The sequence below is a fragment of the Xiphophorus hellerii genome, chromosome 21, assembly GCF_003331165.1.
Source record: "Xiphophorus hellerii strain 12219 chromosome 21, Xiphophorus_hellerii-4.1, whole genome shotgun sequence".
Taxonomy (NCBI): domain Eukaryota; kingdom Metazoa; phylum Chordata; class Actinopteri; order Cyprinodontiformes; family Poeciliidae; genus Xiphophorus; species Xiphophorus hellerii.
In genome coordinates, this window is record NC_045692.1 from 26237077 (window position 1) to 26259096 (window position 22020).

A 22020-nucleotide genomic window follows, 5' to 3' on the forward strand; every position below is an offset into this window, starting at 1 on the left:
GAGCAACGTGAGGACAAATGGGAAAATGGAGAAACATCACATCAACGCTACAGGAGTAATTTTGGATATGAACGGTAAATTCTGGAATAGGAGTCTCCCCCCACTAGCTTATATTTGTTTTGTTTGTTCTGTATTGTTTGATTTTTCTTTTTGAAAGTATTCTAAAAATTTTCAATAAAAATAAAGTTATAAAAAAAAAATACAGAGGGACGGCCATCTTTAACTGGGAGGAGCAGCTGAACTGAACTGAACTGAACTGAACTGAACTGAACTGAACTGAACCGAACCGAACCGAAGTTCTTTCATGGAGAACTGTTTGACTCAGACTCGGTTGTTCGTTGCCGTTGCCTCAGAACGCTGCAGGACAACAGGAAGTTGCCCTCAGTGGGACTTCCTGTGCTCCGCAGGATTGGACGGATTCATCACGGTTCTGATGAGTTCTGATCGGATTAGAACCTGCTCGTGGATCTACAGAACTCCAGGCCGAGTTGTGTTCTGCTCTGGGTTTCAGCCGTTCACCAGTTGCTGTGTTTGGACTGGTTCGGGTTCTGATCCAGTTCTGGCTCCTGAGAACTGCTTCATTCTTAGGCTCCAGAACCGCCCCGGTCTGAACCTACGGGTTCCAGCGGACCTGCTGGTTCTGATGCTGATCCTGGTTCTAGAATGACAACAGAACCTGTTTTCAACTGTGAAACTCTGCAGATCAGAACCGGGTCATAACTGGTTTCTTCTACGACCGGACACACTGGCAGAACCGGTCCAGTTCTCAGACAGGTTGCCATGGAAACACTGTTCCCAGGGAGGAGGTGGGCGGAGCCAGCAGCAGAACCTGGAGTCAGCAGGTTCTCAGGTGAGCATCAGGGTGGTGGGCAGAACCCGTCCAGAACCGCTGCAGCTGGATTGGCTGACAGTACACATGTGAGAGGGTGGAGCTCCAGGTGAGGCAAAGGAACACACACCTGCTTCAGGCTCGGTTCTGATCCAGTTGGGTCTGAGACGAGCTCTGAGACAGGACACACCTGGACCCAACCGGAACCAACTGGACCCAATCAGAACCAATCGGTTCTAGCAGGTTGGTTTGAGGCCGGGAGTGGTTCTGGCTCAGAACAGGAACTGGTTCGGCCGGGTCCAGTAGAGGTGGTACCAGAACCGGCAGGGGAAAACTGTGGTTCTGATCCGTAGGTCAGCCGGTCCGGTTCCAGTCAGCAGCAGAAACGTCCCCGATCAGAACCAGGCGGCTGAGCAACCAGGTTGCCATGGCGACTAGAGGGCCAGCATGGCGGCGCTGCGGGTGGTTCTGACTCAGCTTGCTGACCCGGTGGTTCTGATCCGTGGGAACCCGAGTCAGCAGATGTTAATCGGGACCTCCTGCAGAACCGCTGCTGGACCGTCAGAACGTCGTCATGGTAACCGGCAGGTCATGTGACCGGTGTCCGTCTGTCTTTCCAGGACCTTCAGCATGTCGTCCCTGGACCCAACTGGACCGGACCGGGACCGGCGCAGGAAGGTAACCATGACAATGGCGCTTCACAGGAAGCCGAGAGGAGACCCAGACCAAGACCAGAACCAGAACCAGAATCATTCGAGCTGGAGCGTAAACTTAGTTTAGCTGCAGTTCCAGCAGAGGGCAGCAGAGACCAGCTGCAGGTTCCTCTGGGCCACCTGCTCAGGCTCGGTTCTACAGACCGGTTCTGACCGAATGGAGGACCTGATGCGTTCAGGGTCCTGATACCGGTATCAGGTCCGAACCAGCCTAAAACCGGCCCCGGTGCGTTCAGCTTGTTTTCCGCCTGCAGACTGTCGTGTCCTCCCGTCCAGCAGGGGGAGCCTCTGAGCCGCTCAGTCAGCCCCAACAGGAGGTTCTAAAAGCGGGTTCCCTTGAACTGGACCTCGGGTCCACGCTCCGGTTCGAACAGAACCTCCAGCTTCAAGATGAGTCCGACTCCTCCCAGAACCGTCTTCCCCGACCCGAGTGGACCACAGGACTCCCCGCCCAAGGCTCCGCGCAGGTAGCCCACTAGAACCGGAACCCGCTGGGTCCAGATAGTTGAGTCAGAACCGACCTGAGGATCTCAGGTTCTCCTGGTGTTCAGAATATTCAGCAGGTTCTGGTTTGGTTCTGGTCCAATCAGACCCGTTTGTGTTTCAGGCTGAGCTTCAGTGGGATCTTCAGGGCCTCCAGGGAGTGGAACCAGCAACCCGGGTCGACCCACAAGCTGATTGGACGGAACCACAGAGACAAGGCCAGAGGTGAGACTGCTGCCCCCTGCTGGCCGGAGGTGGCATCACAGCCCGGCCAGGACCAGAACCAGCAGTATTTGTCCTGCTGATTCTGGTTCTGTTCAGATGGGTCCAATAGCTAAGCGGCGCCACCCCTCGCTCTGGCTTTTGTGTTAAATGGACCCAGTTTGGCCCAGCTGCTGGGTCTGGTTCTTCTCAGGCAGGAAGTGGCTTCTTCTTCTTCTTCTTTTTATTTGATAGAGAATCTCCTCTTGTCGCAACAGCTGTTCTGGTTCTGGTCCAGCCTGTTTGTTTCCTCTTGAGAGCCGTAGTACTGGGAGTACTGGAAGAACTGGGAGGAAGATCTCAGCAGAGACAACAACTAGCCTCTCAGAACCGGGTCAGAACCAGCAGGAGTGGCGGTGGACTGATTCCTGCGCTCTGATTGGACACCGCTGTCCTCCATGAAGCGTCTCGGCAGCCTGATGCTGAGGAGGCGGAGCCAGCAGGGGGACGGCAGGACAGGACGGAGCCGGACAGACGAGGACGCTCCGTGTCTTGCATGAGGGTGAAGGACAGGGTGGGGACTTCCTGTGTGGTCCTGTGTGCGGGATTCGGAGCGCCGTCCTCTGTCCCTCAGGAAGAGACGGGGACGTGTCCAGGGGGACGTCCACTGTCCTACAGTAAGATAAATGTGTTTGTTACCATAGCAACCACATCATGACACTTGTCCACCAGGCCTCCAAAAGGACAGAACCGGGTCGGATTCTGATGGATTCAGATAGGTTCAAAGGTCAGGGAGCTCCTCAAGGCAGAGGGGCAAACTGCTAGTTAGCTAATCTAGTTAACTGGTTAGCTAGTTGGCTAGTTAGCTAATCTAGTTAGTTGAACCTCATGGTCATATTTGAAGCATTGGTAACCTGGTTCTGGTTCCGGTTCTGTTTCCAGATGATGACATGAGGAGAATAGAGCAGCTATTCATTGCCGAATCGGGCCAAACCGGGCCGCATGGCTTGTGGAAACAGTGTTTCCAGTGCTCCCAGTTTTCCCAGGACGAATGTCCAGTTAAACGCAGTCAGAACTTTCCTCTGTACCAGCAGCTAAGGATTATGGGTAATGAAGTTCTGGTGAGAGCAGCAGCAAGAAGCAGCTGAGTGTTTTCAGGCTCCTGTGTGTGTGTGTGTGTGTGTGTGTGTGTGTGTGTGTGTGTGTGTGTGTGTGTGTGTGTTAGGCTCCAGCAGTGCTGATTGAGGCATTATGGGGCCTTGCGACCTTTGCTGTCTGTGTCTCAGTAACCATGGCAACAGCTGCTTAAAGGGTCGCTAGAGAGAGCAGAGCATCACTGGCTAAAGATAGAGCAGCTGGCTGCACGACCTGGACCGGAACCGGGATCAGCAGAACATGGACCGGAACCTGGACCGGAACCCTGACCAGCTGGACCCGGACCGGAACGGGTTTAATAATGTTTGGTAGACTCGGCTGAATCAGCAGAGGTCCATTCCGCCCTCAGGTCCAGGTTTGGTTCTGATTGTTCTGACGGCTCGGCTCGTTTCCCAGAACCTCTAAGCCGGGGGCCGCATGAAAAATCAGAAATATGTTGGAGGGCCGAACCAGCAATGACTCTAATTTAATCTCGACTCATTAAACATTTTCTCATAGTCTTGTTGTAATAAAATATTTAAATCAGATTCTTTTAGTATTAAGAATATTCAGTAAATATTCATAAAAGTTAATTTGTGGTTTGGTCGAAGTGAGAATTAATACTAATTCTATCAAATTAATAGTTTGAAACAAATACAGTCATCACATCTGAGTTTATTTTTAACTTTTTAATCTCCCCACAACTGAAATGGTGTGTATTATATTAGTCAACTGATCAACTGTATATATATATATATATATAATAAATGGTTTTAAGTATTGGAAAGGCCTGACGGACCTGCAGTGCTGCAACTTGAAGGACCGAGTAACACAAAAGTACAGCAGAAACTTAAAGAGGTACACACACAAAACTAATATCACTTTAGGTAACAATATAATAACTCATTACAAAATGAAACTGTAATGACTTGAAAACCTGTAAGAAATTACAAAAATAAAGTACTCCAAAACTGAAGTACTACAAGGAATAGAAAGCTTCCAGTATCATGTCCAGTTGACTTGTTCAATGAGAAAAGTCCAGTCTGTCTTGAGCTTCAACAAGTGCACTGAAGTCTGGCTGAATGTCTGATGGAGCTAACGGCAGGACGGCCGCGAGGTGATCATCAGTTATGGAAGACCTGAATCTGGATTTGTTGAGCTTCATCACTGAAAATGTCTGCTCACATACATACGTAGATCCGAACAGCACAAGGATCTTTTGAGCTCGTCTCCTCAAGTGTGGAAAGTTCTCCTGTTTAAGCAAAACTCGAGCAGTGGGACTGAGCCGCAGCGCTCTGCCAGAACTGTGTCAGACTGCAAGTCAATGAGCTCTGAACATCTCTGGATGCATTATCTACACTGCAAGTGAAGGGAGAAGACACCATGTGCATTTGAAGTCTTGAAATCGCCTTGAAAACTCAGCCTGCTTCTAACATGGATGAGAACCTCTGGATCTGATCTGCTGCTGGGGAGGCAGATGACTGAGATTATTAGCCTTGATTTGGCTTGACAGAATCTGCAACTTCCTACTGAAGGCTTTGACTGCACTTCATACACAAAAAAACAATTGCTCTGCAGTTTGATCAGATGAATGAACTAAATGTCAGTCACATCAACAGTAAAACCAAGATCTGCCAGCCAGTCTGACTCTGAAAGCTGAGGGATGGCGTGTCCCTTCCTCACAGAGATCTCCTGAATCTCCTCTCTCAGGTCCCAGAAGCTTTTCAGCTCTTTTCCCAGACTGAGCCACCTGACTGCTGTATGGTAGCTTAGGTCCTGGTGGTCAGTCTCAGTTTCCTCTAAAAGTGAAACAAACTGTCTGTGGTTCAGAGCCTTTGCTCTGATAAAGTTAACTGTTTTAGTTAACGACATCAACACATGAGCTTGCAACTTGGCTACCAATGGACCTTACCACAGAGGCCGCTTTTCATTGGCTGCTTTTCATTCTACGTGGTAGCGCGGCTACAACGTGCGTGGCCGTCTCACAAACACACTTAGCTTCCCGTTAGCTAAGTACAGCATAATGGCAGAACTGATACACCTTCTACACCTTGAAGCCTGTCTGCTACACAGTCTGACGTTAGCTAAACAGATCAATATGCAACGTGTCTGTATCTGACATACACTAAAGATTTTATTTTAGCAGAAAAGGCTTTGGACTAAATTGTTACTGATGTTAGCCACGTTAGCACCAAGTACAGTGTATCAGGTCTAGGCACACTCAAACATTTCAACAAACCACAGGAATCACCCACTGATTTCAAAACGATGAATGCCCGACTTACCCAGCCTGGCAAGACCAACAGACATCAGTGATCTTGTCCACAGCTATATTGATGTAGAGGGTGGGTGGATCTGCCATTTTCCTCATGGAGCAAAAGCATTTTGCTGTGACATGAACAATGTTGGAGGCGTCGCGAGGCTCAAACACCTTGATCTCATCCAACAAGGATGACATGAACTTGTTGGTTCCTCTGTATTGTAGCAGCTGATATATTGTTAAACTCCGGTAGAAATGAGGCACTAATGGAGTCAGAAATTCACTGGAGAGAATCAGTCCAAGTGGAAGACGCCATATTTACAAAGAAACAACGCGCCGCCTGGCTTTGTTTGTGAGACTTGAGGCCACTAGGTCGGCTGTGGGCGGAGCTTGGTAAGGTCCATACAGACGACTCAGTGGCGCTCTTTCTCTGAAAAGTTCTTGTATCTCTTTTCGTGTTTGGTCACGTAGTGATGATGGATATTATATTCCTTTAACACAGCCACCTGTGCACCACTAACTAAACACACGGCCTTGCCTTTGGCTTCAGTAAAGAAATATTTCGCTGTCCGTGCCTTGCTGAAAATTCAGCATTCAGAATCAACTTTTCTTTTTTTACCGTGAGATGACATTTTGTGGGGATCGGCTGCTAGCATCACCTGTTACTGTGCGTTAGCATTTACTTACGTGCATTCATAAACGGTGCGTGAAGCCCTTTCAAAATTAAAGACAGCTGCGTTGCATGCACACAAAAATAAGTTTTTATTTTTGACTGGGGGGCTGCGGGCCGGACAGGGATGCCCAACGGGCCGTAAAATGCCCAGGTCTGCTCTAAGCGGACCTGGGGAAAGGATTTCAGCCCAGAATGTTCTGCCTGGTTTTGGCGTTGACAACTAAGAAGAAGAAAGGTTGTGTCCATATTAGTGGGAAGTTTAGTGGAGGGAAAAACTAGGCACATTTCTGTCTCTTGAAGGAATCTGTGTTCAGTGAAACTCGTTAACGTTTTCTGGCTCCAGCAGCTCTCCAGAGCATCCTGCAGGGGGCGCCAGTTCCTCATGTTGGTTTGTTGTTCCCCCTCCTCTCCAGCCCCCTCCTCCCACAGGCAGGTGGGCGGTTTCCACCTGGAGACGTACCTGACGGAGCCACGGCGCCCAGAGGCCAGCAGGCCGCGCTCCTACTCCTCCCCTCCTGACGCCGCTCACCTGGCTACCTCCACCTGCAGCTCTCCGCCCCCTCAGGCCCCGCCTCCACCTGCCTCTGCTCACACCTGGAGCCAGGTGAGTAGCTGAGGTGTTCGCTGCGGTGGAACTGCTTCCTGTGTGGACAGGAAGTCCTTGCTTCTGGCAGGGAGTGATAATCCATCTGACTCTAAACAGTTCCTAGAAACGTTAAACTGTATGGATTTTATTCAGCATGTCAGCCGGCCCGCTCACAACAGGGTCACCAGGTCATGACCTTTGGTCTGCGACCTCTGGTGGTGACCTGACCATCTCTGTGTGTTTTTTAATGTCTCTGATTTGATCCAGTGTGAGGCCACGGCTGTTAGGAGGCGCCACCTGACCTCTGAGGCGATTGGTCATTTTATTGAGGCTATTACCCATAATCCTCCTGTTATTTTAGCTGCTTCCTGTGACGCAATGGTCAGCCAATTTTTCAACAAACTGAAATCTAACCTGGACCATGTAGCTCCATTAGTTTCAACAAACTGTTTTTAATAAACAACTATGCCCTAAAAATGAAGATTTAAAGAACCTTAAAAGAAATGGCAGGAAACACAAACTGAGAACTGATCCCAAACTTTGTGAACAGTTCCACATATACAACGCTGCTGTCCGAAATTCAAGAAATTCATATTTCACCCAAATAATTAACAGTCACAAAAATAATCCCAAAGTTTTGTTTTCCACCATTGAAAATCTGATGAACTAACTTTACTGCTCGTTCACAGACTGACTCTCTGCGAACAGTTCAGATCAAGTCAATTAGAGCTGGAATTGGATCTGAGCAGAACCCTGTTTTTAAACCCACTGAATGGTTTTACCTGTGGAAACTCTGGACTGTCTTCCTGAGCCTGATACCCAGCAAAGTTTTCTCTCCAGTCCAACCAGCCACCTGCCTCTTGGACCCAATTCATCATCACTGTTTCATTCATTTTATGGATGTTTTGAGTATGAGATTTTAAATATTGTAAATATCTTTTACAGCATTGGAGGAATACAATGATTCATAAAACTGTGTAAAAATAGAAGTTCTGGTAATGTGATCTGACAATAATTGATTATATTTGTATCTTAGTGAAAGAATTACTTTGAGTCTCTGTAGCGTTGTCCTTGTCCAGACGCCTGATTTGTTGCTCTAAATCCACCGACTGCTCGATTCCTTTTCCTCCTTGCTGCTCAAAGATACAGTATATAATATCTCCCCTTAAATAGGCTTTCAGTTTCCCACAGTATTGAAGGAGACGTTCATTTCAAGGAAAAACGTATCTGCTCTCTGATAAACTTACAGAATTCTGGCTCCTTCAATTTCCACGTCCTTTCAGTTTGGTTCAAATGATCTAAATGTAAATCCAGAGAAAGGGGGCGTGGTCTGAAGTTGCTATATTGTGATATTTTACTTCACTCGGGTAGAGCAAGAATTTTGCACCCATCATTAAATCAATCTGTGTGAAGACATTGTGAACATTTGAGTGAGAGTTCGCTCTGCTCTCTCTCGCTGAGGTTCCTGTCCTGCTGCTCCACAGCTGACCAGGACCAAGGCAGGCTCCCATCACACCTGCTTTAAAACCACTGCGCTGGCTCCCAGTATGGCTCAGGACTGATTTAGGATTCTTTTACTGGTTTTTAAATTTCTTAATGGTCTTGCACCATCTTACCTTGCAGAGCTGCTATTACCTTACAAACCCTCTGGCACCGGACTGATAACGGTTCCCGGAGTCAGAACTCACACTGATGGTGAGGCTTCTTCCCAGTATCACGGCCCAGTTTGGGGAACGGTCTGCCAGGGAACCTGAGGGCTGCAGGAAACGTTTCTGTCTTTAAGAGCCGATCCAGACCCGATTTAACCGAATCATTTCTGCTCAGTCTGCATTTTCCATGTGGGGCTGGAGGGGAATTGTTTGTTTCTATTGATCTGTACAGCACTTTGATCTGCTTTTAGAATGAAGGGTGATTGATCGATTGATTGATCGATCCATCTTTACCTGTTTTCTGTCTCACCCAAATCACTAAAATCTGTTTGCTGAAAGCCAGAAAACTTGGTGAGGATTTTTTTTTTGCGTTCTTTGTCGGTATCAGGGAAAATCAGGACCGGCCCAAGCCTCCACGGCGCCCTGAGCAGCCGCTTAGTTTGCTTACGCTTTGGGCCGGCCCATTTCTAAACTGTGTTTTAAAATGGAGGACAGCTCAAACCTTTTGGTTTCCTTCACAAACGTCTGACAGGTTAACTGACTCGTCTGAGCCGCACCTGGAACGCCTTCTGGTTTGTCTCGATGGGAAACGAACCAGAACCAGAACCAGATCGGTCCATCCTGGGACTATTTATCAAACAGTAAAGGTTCTTCTGATCAAACTGTCAAACAATAAAGATGGACCAGTTCTGATCTGGTTCTGGTCCAAAATGTGCAGAGTGAGCCCAGAACACAGCCCTGCTGTAGCTGGTTCTGTTCTGACCGGAGCGGCCGCTCCAGACTAATGGAGGGATGAGGTCTGATGAGTGGAGCTGACCGGCCTGAGTGACCATCGTCACATTTGGAGGAAGAACGAGGAACCTTTCGCCACCCTTACTGTGAAGTATGGGAGTGGCAGCCTCATGCTGTGGGCCGGTTGCTGCAGGAGGACCCGGTTCGCGTCATGAAACAGTTAAAGCCTGGGCACAGGCTGGTCTTCCACAGCAGCCTCAGCTTTCAGCCACGGTGACTGACAGTCGATGGTCTGGAGTCACAAAGTCCTGATGGAGGCAGATCGTCCATCATGAGGCGGACTACAAAATGGACTCCGTTCCCCCAGGAGGATCGGACCAGAACGCCAGGAGAAGCTTGAGGAAGGAAACCCAAAAGGTTTGATCCAAACGGGTTAAAGACGGTTATCAATGGAATAGAAATTTCTACTTTCAATTAAAGGAAAGTTACTAAACCATCTCTTAAAAATGTCTGACAGGGTTTCATTATCACACTGAAGAACAGAGGCATTGAGCCGGAACAACAGCGGCGTGTTCAGGGCATTTAGATAGCACAGGTGGGTTCTGTAGTTTCTATGACCAGAGAAGATAAAGTTCTGTTCAGGTTCTGTCAGCTGGGCCCATCTAACTATTCATTAGAAACATTCTGCTTTTATTTTCATCGCTTTCACCGGAAGTTAGTTAGATCAGCTTTTTATTTTGACCGAACGAAGCGACTGTTACCGAGAGAAGCAAGCCTTTTTCGAAAGTAGCCGAATATTGCCGAGAGCAGGCGGAGGTGTCAGACCGCTTTCCGGGCTCAGCGGGCTCTTCCATCCGGACTTAGATCCAAGATGGAGCACTGAAAACCTGCTCCATCTCCGAATAAAAGCCCTGAGGACTCTCGCGGAGAGAAGCCGCTCGGAGCAGTTCATGAACGGAGCCTGACCGGTAGGTGCTAGCCGTGGGCTCATCGGTTTCTAGATTCCCCTTGAAAAGTCTGCCATTTTAGCTGAAAAACCGTCATTATCTATTTCGCTGAACACCCTGGAGAGTCAGACCGGGTGACGTCAGAGCGGACCCGGTTCTGAAAGCATCGGCTGCGGTTTCATCACCGAACCACCGGTAAACACCGAGACGGGATTACCTGGTGACCAGATGATGCACAACACCAGGATGCTGTCTATGATGCTGCGTACGACCGCAGAGGCAGGGGCGCCGCCAGGAATCGTGGGCCCCATGACAAAACATTAAATTGCCCCCCCCCCCTGCGCACCTTGTGTTACAATACAAGTCTATCTGACTCATCAAAAGAGTCACAATTTTAAAGGCTTGCAACTGCCTTGTTTTTTGTGGTCCAGTACTGATACTAGCACAATATTCACTGCTAATGAATTTTACATGCAACGGTCTGCATACAATACGCAAATAGGTTGCTTAATTTTTTTTAATGATCAGTTTTAGCTCATTGAAATGTCTCTCCCCACCAGCAACAGTCACAGGCAACGTGCAAAAATGCACGAAGCAATCCAGACTTCTCAAAAAATGCTACGTTATTGTATTTTGTCCAAGCTCCAGATTATAACTTTAATAAAAAAAAAATTTTCCACATTTGTTAAAGCTGTCACCATGTCGTGATAGGTAATCTGTGAAAAGATCAAGATCTCCTCCCTCAGCTGCTACTCCTGTCTAAGCACCGATCTGACCAAAAACCACCAGTCAGAACCAGGAGAGCAGTCTTAGTGCTGTCAATCAAATTCATTCACTCACTGCTAAGTGTGCGAAAGATTGTTTGAATTTCTGTCAGTAAGAAATACATTGTTTTTGTTGTGTAACTGTAAAGAAAGTAGAGAGACAGGGAAAATTCCTATAGATTCCCTGGAATGATGCTAACTAGCTTATCATTGAACACAGTGTTGCTCACCTTTTTTTTTACTGGGACAGGGGTTAAAGGTTATGGTGGTATCGGGGTTAGAGCTGCTGCTGACTCACTCATCTGTTGTTAAGTGTGGTAAGAGGTGCAGGGACATGTTAAATATATGAACAAGTTGTTAAATTCTTTCCTTAATTCATTAAATGTTAGTGAAATGGAGGCAAACAGTAGCCTGTAGCTAAGCTAACTATGCTAAATGGTTGATAATCTCACACAGTTACTCACTTCTCTTGGAGAAAAACTGGGCTATAAATTGACACTCTTTTCTTTTTCTCTCTATATATTTTGAAAACCTGGCTATTATTTTTCTAGGCATCATAGAAACAACCACAGATGTTCTGGTCTTTACTGACGAACCATTTTATGCAGAACCAGGGTTTTCGTACAAATATGGATGGGAGCTTTTTTTAGTCTGGGAGTGGTAACATTTTGTTTTTACTAATAAAACAATTTTAAAAACACTATGATTAATTTAGTAATGACAGGGCCCCCAAATTTTTTTCTACTTCTATAAGAAAAAAATAATTTTTGTGGAGGGCCCCCTGTCAGCCAAAGGCCCTTGGAATTGTCCTAACTTTTCCCCCCTATATATTCCTTTATTTTATTTAATCAGGTAAACCCCGTATAAACCCCGCGGTACCTGGGATTAGACCAGGTACCGCTGGGGAACTGGTCAGTTAGTGGTTGTCCTGGTAACTGGCTGTTCTAATGGGGAACTCTGGTGGTCAGTAGGTCCAGGCTGCAGAACTAACTGTTTCCACTATAAGGAAAACCTCGTCCTTCGTCTCTGCTGTGGAGCAGCTGACAGGGTTCCTCCAGTCCCACGGTCAAATAATCCCTGAACTGGGACCCCAAATCCTGCCAGCACTGACGAGGAAACTTCATGGATGCAGAGAGAAGGAGGAAGTTCAGATTTAAAGGGCAGCAGCAAAAGCGAAGGAGACGGATTAGCAGAGCTAGCTGATGGAGGCATCCAGCACATATTGCTGTGGAGTGAGATACTGAGCTGCTAGCAGGTCATGGTAGTCATGAGGTCATCAAACGCCACCTGTCTTCAGTCAGAGGCTTCTTCAGATTCACTGCCACACTGACTGCTACTGGAGATCCTTCCAGCTCGCCTCTTTAACGATACTGGGATGATCCCAGTTCTGCCAACATTTAAAGTTTCCCTTGAGATGAAGAAAGTAGCAGAAAGTGATGCAGGTGGGGTCATAAAGATGGTTTATTGGGAAGATGCCTCACTCTGTCTGTGTTTTCCGTCCAGGTGGAGGTCGCTGGCGGCATGTCGGAGCAGCCGGATCAGACGGAACCCGGAGATGCCGGTAAGGCTCCTCTAATCCCTCGCCTCTCCGTCGGGTCGGCAGGTTCTGCAGCCAGGTGGGATGTTGTCTTGGCAACAGACGGCTCAGAAGCAGAACCAGCTCACTGGAGAGTTGAAAGGACAGCAGCGATCATAATCTGGGCAACAGGATCGGTTCTGACCCACGGTTCTGTAGTTCTGACCCGTGGTTCTGTTCTGTGGTCCAGGATCCGAGGAGTCGGAGAGAGACATCTACATGCGGTTCATGAAGTGCCACAAGTGCTACGACATCGTCCCCACCAGCTCCAAACTGGTGGTGTTCGACACAACGCTGCAGGTGAGACCAGAACCACGCTGGGTTCTGATGGGTTCTGTTGCAACAGCAGCTGTGTTCATTACTGAGGTTGGTTTTAATCAGATACCAGACCTCCCAGCCCTTCTGGGTCGGCCCGGTTCTGATCTGTGGGCCCTTCTGGGTCGGCCCGGTTCTGGTGGGGCGTTGTCATTGCAGGTGAAGAAGGCCTTCTTCGCGCTGGTGGCTAACGGGGTGAGAGCAGCTCCTCTGTGGGAGAGCAAGAAGCAAAGCTTTGTGGGTAAGAGTACCTTGCTTCCTGTTGAACCTTCACAATAAAAGCCTGACACGTCTCACCTGATGGAGGTGATGACGATGATAACAGGCGGTTTTTGTTCCAGGAATGTTGACCATCACAGACTTCATCAACATCCTGACCAGATACTATAAATCCCCCATGGTAACACACACACACACACCCACCTGTCCCTGTGTTTGAAAGGGTGTTTTGTTGTCATAGCAACAGCTTATTTGACACATGAAAATCATAGATTTAGACCGTGCTCTGATTGGTTGTTGGAGCTGCAGGTATCAGGATTAGTCTGCTGAAGGTTTCTATGGAACCTGAAACCAGACGGGTTGACCTCTGACCCCTCCACCTCACTGAACCTCTGTGAGGCGTCAGCTGCCCCGTGTCATTGCTGCCGTCTCAGTGTGTTTCTTCCCAGGTGTGTCTCTCAGGTGTGTGTGTGTCCAGGTGCAGATCTACGAGCTGGAGGAGCATAAGATCGAGACGTGGAGAGGTAAGAGCCGACCGACCCGGAAGCCTCTGGAAAAGCCCTGAGAGTAACGTGTGCCCTCCATGTTCACAGAGCTGTACCTGCAGGAGACCTTCAAACCTCTGGTGCACATCTCACCTGACGCCAGGTAGATTCATCAGGTCATCCAGACAACATGGAGGTTCTGCTGGACCGCAGGTCAGACCAGAGTTCCTCCTGAAGGCAGAACAGCAGCTGTTGATTCTCTCTCTCTCTCTTAACCCCCCCGGCCTCCCCAGTGTGTTCGAAGCGGTCCACTCCCTGATAAAGAACAAGATCCACCGGCTTCCTGTCATCGATCCGATCAGCGGCAACGCTCTCTACATCCTGACTCACAAGAGGATCCTGAAGTTCCTGCAGCTCTTTGTGAGTCTGGGGGCGAGTTGGGGGGACGAGTTAGTGGGGGGGCGAGTTAGTGGGGACGAGTTAGTGGGGGCGAGTTAGTGGGGACGAGTTAGTGGGCGGCGAGTTAATGGGGGACGAGTTAGTGGGGACGAGTTAGTGGGCGGCGAGTTAATGGGGGATGAGTTAGTGGGGGGCGAGTTAGTGGGGAGCGAGTTAGTGGGGGGCGAGTTAGTGGGGAGCGAGTTGGGGGGACGAGTTAGTGGGGGGCGAGTTAGTGGGGGGCCAGTTGGGGGGACGAGTTAGTGGACTGCAAGTTGGGGGGACGAGTTAGTGGGGGGTGAGTTAGTGGGGGGCCAGTTGGGGGGACGAGTTAGTGGGGGGCGAGTTAGTGGGGGAGCGAGTTAGTGGGGAGCGAGTTGGGGGGACGAGTTAGTGGGGGGCGAGTTAGTGGGGGGCCAGTTGGGGGGACGAGTTAGTGGACTGCAAGTTGGGGGGACGAGTTAGTGGGGGGTGAGTTAGTGGGGGGCCAGTTGGGGGGACGAGTTAGTGGGGGACGAGTTAGTGGACTGCAAGTTGGGGGGACGAGTTAGTGGGGGGCGAGTTAGTGGGGGGCCAGTTGGGGGGACGAGTTAGTGGGGGACGAGTTAGTGGACTGCAAGTTGGGGGGACGAGTTAGTGGGGGGCGAGTTAGTGGGGGACGAGTTAGTGGGGGGCGAGTTAGTGGGGGAGCGAGTTAGTGGGGAGCGAGTTAGTGGGGCAAGTTGGGGGGGCGAGTTAGTGGGGAGTGAGTTAGTGGGGCAAGTTGGGGGGGCGAGTTAGTGGGGAGTGAGTTGGGGGGGCAAGTTGGGGGGGCGAGTTAGTGGGGAGCAAGTTAGGGGGGCAAGTTGGGGCGAGTTAGTGGGGGCGAGTTAGTGGGGGCGAGTTAGGTGTGAGAGCTTTTCTACCCAAGACGTTCAGAGAGACAATGGAAGAGGCTTTCTAGTGTAACACCTTTACATTTCAGGTATAAAGGGTAATCTTTCAATAACACCTGATTATCAAGTGATATTTTCAAATTTCTTGTCAACTTTAAACATTTTTTAACTAAGAAAAACACAACGGGCCGCTGGATGAATGACTGCTTTAGCTGGTTTTCTGGGGCAAACCTTGCTGTTGGTACACTGTACCTCATTGTCTCCAACTATGTCTTCTTTTCTTGTCTCCTGACCTCTACCCCTTTCGGCCTCAGGTGTGTGAGATGCCCATGCCGGCCTTCATGAAGCAGACACTGGAGGAACTTGCGGTGGGAACGTACTCCAACATTGCCTACATCCACCCCGACACACCGCTCATCACGGCCCTGTCTGTGTTCACACACCGCCGGGTCTCTGCGCTGCCCGTGGTGGATCATAGCGGTAAGCAGCTGTTTCCGTCGTCCTGTTAAGAGTTGATTTCTGAGAGTGTCTGATGAGCTGGGATCCTGTCTGCCTGCAGGGAAGGTGGTGGACATCTATTCCAAGTTTGACGTGATTGTGAGTATTTTCGTCCTCTGCTGGTTCTGGAGAAGTTGTCAGATTTCTGACTGCTGTGTTTGTTCAGAACCTGGCAGCTGAGAAGACCTACAACAATCTGGATGTGACGGTCACCCAGGCTCTAAGACACAGATCGCAGTACTTTGAAGGCGTCATGAAGTGCAACAAGCTGGAAACGCTGGAGACCATCGTGGACCGGATCGTGAAGGCTGAGGTACCAGGATACAGAAGGTGTCAAAAAGTTTCAAGGTTTTTATTGTGAAAGGTGCTGCAAAGACCCAAATCTGGTTGATTTTGAGTCTTTGTGTTTGCAGGTCCACAGGCTGGTCGTGGTTGACGATGAGTCTCATATCATTGGCATCGTGTCGCTGTCGGACATCTTGCAGGCGCTGGTTCTGATGCCTGCTGGTACCGACTTTATTTACTGTCTGTTCAGGGCTTCAGCCTGTCAGTAGATCCTTTCAGGATCTGGTGATCCGGGTTTCTGTCTGCAGAAATTCTCAGTGGAAACAGGGTTTCCCCCAGTGCATTATAAGCCTGGCGGGCTGCCATGCTTTACTAGCCCCCCCGTCAGGCCAAGCGTTGCTTCTTTTTGATTTTAGAAAAATTAATAATTAAAAAAAAGGATTTTTTTTGTTTTTTTTACTAATTTAATCCGTTTTGAAAGCGTCTCTGTTGATCAGAGTGTTTCACTGGCAAAGCAAATTAATTCCTAAAATATAAGTTTATAGTTTATGCATTTAAAGCCGGAGTGCGGACCAATCACACAGCTGGCGCCTCTGTGCGATGCTGATGAATGAGCTTTGAAGTTTACCTCAGCGCGGATCGCGCGCCCCCTTTCACTCAAACTGGACACAGGCTGACCTGTATGGATATTTACATCAACCCCAACAGAATCATGTTTCTTCGGAGTAGCCTACTCAACATCAAGGTAGGAGTTTAAAACCCACCGCGTTAGCTCTGGTTGCACAGATCTATAACTTGTAGTTGCTGTCAGACATGCGCGGTGAGAATGATTTATCTTTGTGAACTAAGAATTATGTGGCGTTTCCATCTCAACACGCTGCCCAGCGTGTGGCGCTGTTTGCGCTGTAAAGTTCATGTCTGAGTTCCCAGTTAGTCGGAGCGTTAGCGGTTAACTAACCAGCGCTAACCTGATCATGCAGGTTCAGCCCAGTTAGGAGCTTTTGTGTTCGTGTCATAGTCACGCATCACACTGGTTTAATCTTATTTTATTATTTTTTGTAGTATTATTTTTTTGGTTACACAATGCAACAAACCATATCAAATGCTTTGTCAGAGTTACTGAGAACGGAGATCTGAGAAACTCGTCCCATAAACTGGAGCAACCAAAACAGTTTCTGTGGCTCTTATTAAAACTCAACAGACAGAAATGTTAGAGCTGCTAAAGCCACATTAGCATTAAATTAAATCTCAGTTTGTTGCTCATCTCTGCTCAGTGCAGCAGATTGAACTCATCCTGCAGGGCCGGTCCAAGGCTGCATGAGGCCTGGGGCAGAATCTGACCTAGGGGCCCCTCTTGCTGCTAAAACCATCAGCACCTCTAACAGCTTCTGGGTTGGATTTAATCTGGGAGAGAGAGAGTAGATTAACTGGCCAACATAAAAAACAATCAGTTATAATTACAGTTTATTCATTTGCTCAAACTCAAAGATTAAACTCACAGCATCAGACTGTTGCTATGGTAACAAAACAATCTAACTATGAATGTTGTTCTTTGAACTTTTACAAAGTAAATTTGCCATAAAATCTTACATATAAATGTTAAACAATTTAAATATTTTAATTTATGTTGAAACCATTAAATCAAATTTAGCAGCATTGATCATCTTAATAAATAAATGTTACATTTATGTATCTGTGTTAAAATATTATCATTATGGCCCCTGAAGCCCTGGGGGCCCGATGGAGCTGCTGACTTCATTTGGATTAAACAAAAGTGCAAATAATTGATATTCATCTTAATTATATTTTTTGATTTGTTGTTTTTCAGACTGGTTGTTGGTTTAAATAGTTTCACTGGTGAAGTTTTCCAGTAAGATTTAATTACCCAGTAATATTTTTACTTTTCCTGTCTAGTTAACATGTTTTAATACAAAAACTCGGCGGACCGGTGGCGGACCGCCCGCCGGGCTCAGCAGGTTTACTGGGGGAAACTCTGGTGGAGATGTTGGTTCCCCCTCACAGCAGAACCAGAACCAAAGGTCTTAGATCCAACTGGGCCCTCATCCGTGTGTCTCTGTGTTTCCAGGACTGGGGAGGAAGGAGTCCATCACCTCCCAACCAGAACCCCTGAACCCAGCGGAACCAGAACCAACAGCTCCAAATGGGTCGGACCAGGACCCTGTTCTGGAGCCGGAGGCAGAAAGCATCCCGGGACCAGGAGGCGAGCCAGAGACAGAAACTGAAACTGATCACAACCAGGACCAGAACCAGGACCAGGAAAAGAACCAAGACCAGAACCAAGACCAGGACCAGGAAAAGAACCAAGAGCAGGACCAGAACCAGGAAAAGAACCAAGACCAGGACCAGAACCCAGACCAAGACCAGGACCAGAACCAAGACCAGGACCAGAATCAGAACCAGGAAAAGAACCAAGACCAGGACCAGAACCAAGACCAGGACCAGAACCAAGACCAGGACCAGGAAAAGAACCAAGAGCAGGACCAGAACCAGGAAAAGAACCAAGACCAGGACCAGAACCCAGACCAAGACCAGGACCAGAACCAAGACCAGGACCAGAATCAGAACCAGGAAAAGAACCAAGACCAGGAAAAGAACCAAGACCAGGACCAGAACCCAGACCAGGACCAGAACCAGGAAAAGAACCAAGACCAGGACCAAAACCAAGACCAGGACCAGAATCAGAACCAGGACCAGAACCAGGAAAAGAACCAAGACCAGGACCAAAACCAAGACCAAGACCAGGACCAGGACCAGGAAAAGAACCAAGACCAGGACCAGGATCCCCAAGGAGCCACAGAGGAAGCTCCTGAGAGCGGCCAGCAGGGGGAGCCAGAGGAGGAGGAGGTGGCAGGCGGGGATGAGGGGGAAGAGGGAAAGTGACATCATCACAGTGCTTCCCCTTGGACTCTGACGACCCACCGCGCTCGGGTCAAACCACAGAAGAAGAATCAGGACAGGGTGGACTGTGATTGGACTGCTGCTCAGGTGGGCAGAGCCAGACTAACATGCTGATGCCAATCAGAGGAAGGTTCTGGTTCTGCCTGCTGGGTTCTGGAGAAGCTTCAGGAAGATTGGTTGCCATGGCAATGGATTGGTCCTCTAGCCCCTCCTGGTGGAAGTCTGTCACTGCAGCCTCATAACAGCCATGAAGCTCTACCACAAACAGAACCGGGTCACCCTGAACATCTGGACCTTCTGATGGTGGCAGAAACATTTGAATGAGCCAATCACTGTTGAGCTGCTGCATCATTTCCTGTTTCACTGACGTAGCCAATCACAGGTTGTTACTTTGGTGGAAAATGATTTTATTCTGGAAAGTGTTGTTTCTACTTCCTGCTGTACTGTAAGGGGGCGGGGCCCCAGACAGTTTGGACCAATCAGATGAGAGAATATTTAACTTTGTATATTCATATTTTACTGTTCCCATAGAGACAGAGAAATGTAGTATTTAACAGCTGTGATGTCGTCATGGTGCGTCTGTGACATCACAGTTTCCATAGTGAGTCGCTTTGCTGCTGCTGTGAAAACGAATTAAAACTGCTGATCTGAGATCTGCCAGTCTGGTTTTACTGGTCCAACTGGGGACTGTTATGTGACAGTAATGACAGGAAGGATGGCCGCATGTGTAGCATCCAACTGGTCCAACTGATCTAACTGGAACATTGAGGAATTTAAGGTAGCTAGCTTTAGCTTAGAAAACCTTCATCAGGTCTGTCAACACTGACCTCATGACCAGAACATACTGGGTCTAACCCAGTGATTTGAGTCAGGGGAGGCAGGTGAGGCAGAGCCTCATCTGTCTTCATGGAAAAATAATTTATATTTCTATTTTCACCCTGTGGTTTGTACAATAAAGTATTTATTTTTCATTTAGCTTAACCAATTCTGATTATTTTTTCTTCAGAATCGCTGAATTTTTGCAATTTCCCATTCAAATGCTCAGAAGTGAAGTCGGTGAGGCAGCAGGAAGCTGAGCCTCACCTGGGATTGATCAACCTCTGGCTAACTGCGCTGGCTGCTATTCAATGTTTCTCCTGTCTGTAAGCTGACAATAAAATGGTTAGAAACATTTAATACATAAACTGATTTTCCATAATTTAGCTTATGTACATAATGTTCAGTGTTTTTTGTCACCAACTGTGTGTGTAACGTGTTTCCTGTGCTGAGCAGCGATCAGAAACCAGAGAACAGATTGGAGGTGAGGCAGGCAGTTCTCTGGCCTCATGGCAGGGGGCGCTCATGATCCAGACATTGAGACTCCACAACTGCAGAGTAAGAGACAGAAACAGCGAGCTAGCCATGCTAGCCATGGAGCTAGCCATACAGTAAATAAGTGTAGTGCAGCGATAGATTTGTTTTCTCCTCTCTTCCAACGTCAACATGGATGACTATATTTCTACACTTAAACAGTTTTCTAAAGTGGATTTTCAATTGAAGCAGGAAATAATTGGAAAAGCAACAGCGGAGCTGAAAGGTTTTCTAAGAAAGAAAGAAGGGAACCTCAGAGTGGCTTACAAGAAAAGACTGGCTCTGTGGATGTCCAGCTAGAAACGGCCTTTTCTGCTTTCCGTCCTTTTCTCAGCTTGTGGTACTAATGGGCTCTTTGCTCCTCAGCTTCCGCATTCGGGGAAAAGCGGCTCAATCATTTCCGATCTATTGAAAAAGTCTCTTTCCACTGGGTGTTTGCAGGGCTTGTCCAAGGTAACAATTAATGATGAACATCGATCTGAAGCCCCGACAATAAGCTGGAGAAAGGTTTTAAGATGTTCGCCTCGTTATTCACAGATACGAAGGTGAGTTTTACTTTCTTTAAACTTTGTGGCTAACATTAGCTTTAGCTTATGCTAGACATTCATCCATTCTAACGGACAATGTTTTTACCTTGTTTTCAAGTATATTACGTGGTTTATTGTCGTTAGTGTCAGAGACCAAGTAACGGGGATTTTACGGTTCAGGCTTTTTGCTTCTGAAGCCTGAGGAACAACAAGCCCATAGCTTAACAGTAGAGCAGCTCTGGTGTCAGAGTTCTAGTTCAGCTGATGGTTCAGGTTCAGTTGTTGCTTTTAGAAAAATATGGCCGTGTTCCTTAAGGTCTCCTTGTTATTTCGCAAAATAATAATGTTAGCATGCATCAAATCTTATAAATGCGTAATAGCAACTCAAATGAAAATATTAAAACACCTAACATTAATACAGAAGAAAAAAAATAAACATTTGAACAATATAAATGAAAGGATTACAATGGATTATAAAACTTGCCTCTTCCCAGTGGAACGAGTAACAAAAGGGAAGAGGAAATTAACAACTTAACATTTATAATGGTGCTGGAGGACCCCAAACAAAAGAAGAAGAAAGTAGGGCGCAGCTGGAGGACCAAACCCCTCACAGCAGACACAGAGGAACACAAAGACAGACAAGTATAAGAGGACAAATAAATTAAAGAAAACATTTTATGAAAATATACCACAATATAGACCCAGTTACACTAGCAAGACAATGAATGTAGATTTAACGATCTTGAAGCAACCCCTCGCTTCGATTGGACCCAGGCATTTTTATTAAATCTCGACCGGATGGAGGAGCCCTCTCCCAGGATGAGCCCTGTCCCAGGAGGAGCCCTGTCCCAGGAGGAGCCCTGTCCCAGGATGCAGCCAGAGAACGAGGCTCTTCGCCTGAAAGTGATCGATTTTGAGGTCCGTTCCAGGCGGCAGAATATTAAAATCATCGGGTTGCCGGAAAAGATGGAGGGTGGACGTCCAAGAGAGTTTCTGATGAAGTTCATTCCAGAACTGCTTGGTGCGGATCATTTTCACACAGCTGGAGGTGGACCGGGCGCGTCGGCTGGGAAGCAGGCTGCCTGGTGACGACGCGCGGCCGCGAGCATTGATGGCACGAATTCACTACTTCCATGTGAAGGAGACGATTCTACGACTGGCCCGTCAGCAGTTCCCCCTCCGTCACAAGGAAAGCCGATCATCATCCTCCCTGATTACCCGGCGGAGGTGATGAGGCAGCGGCAGGCTTTTGACAATGTGAAGAAGCGTCTGCAGGATGCTGGAGGAGGTCCGGTGTCCGGTATCCGGCGCGTTTCCGTCACCGTCGGCTCTACGGATGAGACGTTCTCCTCGCCGCGGGACGCAGAGGAAACTTTCCAGTGACTGAGCATCTGGAAGTTACAGACACTGTGGTATGTGCTTTTTGCTTTGGGTCATGCGGGGCCGGAATCGCGTTTAGAACAGCTTGATGTTTTGTACCATAATCTAAGTTTGCTAAATTTGAGTGGGTGAAAGAGCCTTTTGTGGAGTTGGCTCGGTATTTGTACGGCCCGGATTCCTCT

General features: G+C 48.0%; 1 protein-coding gene across 1 annotated transcript; it reads left to right on the forward strand.

The window, feature by feature from the left end:
- The first annotated feature begins 1647 nt into the window (after positions 1-1647).
- On the forward strand, positions 1648-19234 carry LOC116711589 (5'-AMP-activated protein kinase subunit gamma-2-like). Its single transcript, XM_032550920.1, has 15 exons — positions 1648-2009; positions 2150-2250; positions 6707-6897; positions 12475-12532; positions 12738-12847; positions 13022-13103; positions 13204-13262; positions 13560-13605; positions 13675-13729; positions 13860-13986; positions 15194-15359; positions 15439-15476; positions 15544-15690; positions 15791-15884; positions 17749-19234. Exons 1-15 carry the CDS (start codon positions 1933-1935, stop codon positions 18561-18563), a joined length of 2166 nt encoding a protein of 721 aa, XP_032406811.1. The 5' UTR covers positions 1648-1932; the 3' UTR covers positions 18564-19234.
- Positions 19235-22020: the final 2786 nt, after the last annotated feature.